The sequence below is a fragment of the Theobroma cacao genome, chromosome 2, assembly GCF_053813885.1.
Source record: "Theobroma cacao isolate CCN51 chromosome 2, ASM5381388v1, whole genome shotgun sequence".
Taxonomy (NCBI): Eukaryota; Viridiplantae; Streptophyta; class Magnoliopsida; order Malvales; family Malvaceae; genus Theobroma; species Theobroma cacao.
The window spans coordinates 11,223,513-11,226,933 of NC_142640.1; the positions used below are offsets into that span (position 1 = coordinate 11,223,513).

At 37.1% G+C, this 3,421-nt stretch overlaps 1 protein-coding gene across 1 annotated transcript; it reads right to left on the bottom strand.

Moving 5' to 3' along the window:
* Nucleotides 1-3,127, bottom strand: RMA1 (RING membrane-anchor 1). The gene is made up of 2 exons (XM_007043520.3): nucleotides 2,832-3,127; nucleotides 1-919 (listed from the first exon to the last, which is right to left on the bottom strand). Exon 2 carries the CDS (start codon nucleotides 904-906, stop codon nucleotides 145-147), a length of 762 nt encoding a protein of 253 aa, XP_007043582.1. The 5' UTR covers nucleotides 907-919; nucleotides 2,832-3,127; the 3' UTR covers nucleotides 1-144.
* Between the last annotated feature and the right edge of the window lie 294 nt (nucleotides 3,128-3,421).

Here is a 3,421-nt window from a genome sequence, read left to right on the forward strand (position 1 = left end):
TGCACAGAACTCATAATTACATATATGATATTTCGCAGCACAGGAGATGCAACATCTCATAAGGTACTAGTACATCCGGCTGAATTTGTATAACTTTTGTCTTCTATACAAGTATAAAATGGGAATGAAGCAGAGAAATACAGATCAGAACAAAAGAAGACAGAGGATTATGCAACAGAAGAGGAAAAAACTTATTCTGCTGAGTGACTTATCGGCTTGCATTACGTGCCTTCTGATCCTCGGACTAGTGCTCCCAGCAAGATTGTATGAATTTGGATAAGTATATAAATTTGTAATCGAGTTCCCAAATACCCTCGTGTACACCATTTCACCAAACATTCGGGTCACTGGATCCAGTACATTGATCGTCATGCCACCAGGACTAAGAAGTGGTGAAGCTGGATAACTGCCATGTTGAGGGTAGGACATTTGTGGTTGATATGAATAGCCGCGGTGATGTAATTGCTGTGCAAACTGCGAACTATTGGTAGTGTTAGGAGTAGGAGCAAGAGGCCTCTTTGGTATGACTACATCAAATTGGGGAGTCTTGCCTCTTGATGCCTTAGTTGTCAGGCCCCTGCCATAAAGCGGCACCAGTGTGGTATGTGAGACTTCAGCTTTGCATACAGGACATTGCTGCTGTTTCTGCTCTTGGTTTTCAGTGGAAATGGTCTGAAAATGAAGCCATTTGTAAATGCAGGGCCAACAATATAGGTGACCACATAGCGTGACCACTGGATCCTGCACAGAGTCTAGGCAGATGTTGCAGTCAAAACCACCTGAGGGATTATCATCAGAATCTGTGACTTGATGTGGAGAACTCTTCCACTTTTGCAAGGAAGTTTTACCTTCTCCGCTTAAATGGTTATGAGCTACAGCTTCTTCGAAGTACTGCTCAATGGCCATCTGCTGCCAAAATCTGTAATATAGATGCAAAAGATACCAGATTAGAATCATGAACATCTTCATTGCAACTGAAGTATTATACATCTAATGATCAGTTTACTCAAAGATCCTTATCATGGACTAGCTTTCTAGCTACCAATGATTCTTTTCACAAAGTGTTAATCTACCTGACTGCAAAGGAGATTTATCTTGCAAAAACACTCCTGAAGGGATTAACAACAAAACAAAGACAGATCCCTTCCCAACTGCCCAAGTTAGTGGTTAATTAACACAAGTTCCATAGCTTCATCTTCAAGCAAAATTTAAGTCTAGTGTAGCCTCTTAAGATGTCTCCATATAGGTTTGCAGAAACTTAGAAGGCCTATATATTTTGGAAAATTGCTAAAACCTCCATTATTCAGTGGTTGAAACTTGAAAGTTCAACGAACCATAATTCCCAAATTTCCATGGCCGTCACAGAATGAAAAAACAAGGGAAAAGTCGTTAAACTATATCATCTTCAACTCTTCCCTCTCCTCTGTACTCAAAGACCCATTAAGGCCAGCAAATGGTATTGACTTCTCTTGTATATTCAGAAAGAGAGAACCGCAGCCGTTGGTTGGTGAGAACTGGTCTACCGCCTATTCAAAAATGGTGAAAAAAAATTCGACAAAAGCTACCATCAAAAACTTTATGTGCTCAACCACCTCTAACTACATGAATACTTATCTTCCAATGGCGGGGCACCTAACCCAAATGTTATTATTATTATTAAGAACCTAAAACAAACATTTATTTCTTCAAAAGCACCGCAACTAACCTTATCATATCAAATTGACAATCCAGAATGGATATCTCAACACAGAAAACATGCTACATCTTCTACATCATCAACACAGAAAACATGCTACATCTTCTACATCATCAACCATCTCAGATGTATTATGGTTGTGAAAATACTTTATGTGGTTTGAAGTCTCCAATCGAGGACCGCCTTCTAGAAGAAGAGGCGAAATTTGGCGTGCCTAAGAAAGAATGATCTTGAGTTACTATTGTTACTATGGTTCTCCCAGAATCGTACTAATTCCCAACTAAACAAATTTCCTATAGACCAAAAAACATTTGATCAAAGCGATACAATAAATACCAGTTAATTCAATCAAGTCAGAAACAAATCGTGAAAAGCTTTTGGTTTCTGCGTATCTGCAGTCAGCAGAAATAATATTATTATTATCGATTACATGCAACCGAATTCCATCAAACCTTGAGATGATAAGGACTTCACCTTTCCCCTACTGAGGATTTACCAGCAATTTTAGCAAATTCTTTAAAGCATGAAGCTAGATCCCGGAGTTTCTAAATTCTATATGACCCAACTTGGTACAGCAAGGCAAGAGAGAAGAGATAAGAAATTTGATACAGATAAACACCCAACTTCAGCTTTTTGCTACTTTCTGAACGGGGTGAGGATTTCAAAGAAACGTAAAATCAAAAACCGCTCAGCTCTCAAAGCCTTTAACTCCCAAAAATTAAAACAAAAATATATTCTGTTTCTGCAGGTCACAAAGACTTAAAATTACCGAATTCTTGAAGAAAGAAAGAGATAGGCAAGAGAAGCAAGGCAGAAACATTTTTGAAGATTTAATCCCTTCCAAAGCTATGGAATTTGATGAAACAAACTAAGACACTAGAAAATCACCCTCAAGCTTCAACAGAAAATTATAATCTTCGCAACTTGATTACGTAACAAGTGTCCAATAACAAAAAGAACAAAATGACCAAAAACAGGAAGTGAAAGAAACAAACTTCAAAAGTTGAAAACGGTGAGCTTTGAAACAGAGACTTATGGGATATAAACATCCTCAATCCAAACTTCAAAGCATAATCTTACCCAGAGAAGAAAAAAGGAAAACAATATTTATACATAGATAGTTTGGATAACATACCAGCTAGTTGACAAGTCTCTTGTACGTGAACTTGATAAACAGAGGAGCTTTTTTCTTCTGAATGGAGAATCTGGTAAACTCTTCAATGAAAAAAACCCAAAACAGAAGAGAGAAATATAAAGAAAAAGGAGTGATAGAGAAAGAATAAGATAAGGGATCCAATAAAGAAGGTTGAGTTGAGAAGGAATAAGAGTTTAAGGCTTTAAGAAAATGCTAGAATGAAAAGAGAGTTTGGGGAGAAGAGATGGGAGAACAGAGAAGCTATCCGGCTCTGCTTTATATATAGAGACAAATTGTAACACTTTAGTATAAAACAATGAGACGAAGAAGATAAACATTAAAAAAGTTATAAAAAGCTTTGCGATCGTCGCACGGTGACTTTGATAGCTTCACGATTCCCGCTTTCTTACGTGGCACCCTCCGCACTTCGCTCTTTATAAATTTTTTAATTATTTATTTTTGGGAAATGTTTTTTTTATTTTGTAAATATTTTACTCTTTATTTTTTTTATTTTCATAATAATAGAGATGGAAAATTGGCAGGTAGTTTCGCCTCAGCTAGATGTGTTTGCCATTTTTAAGGGCAATTAT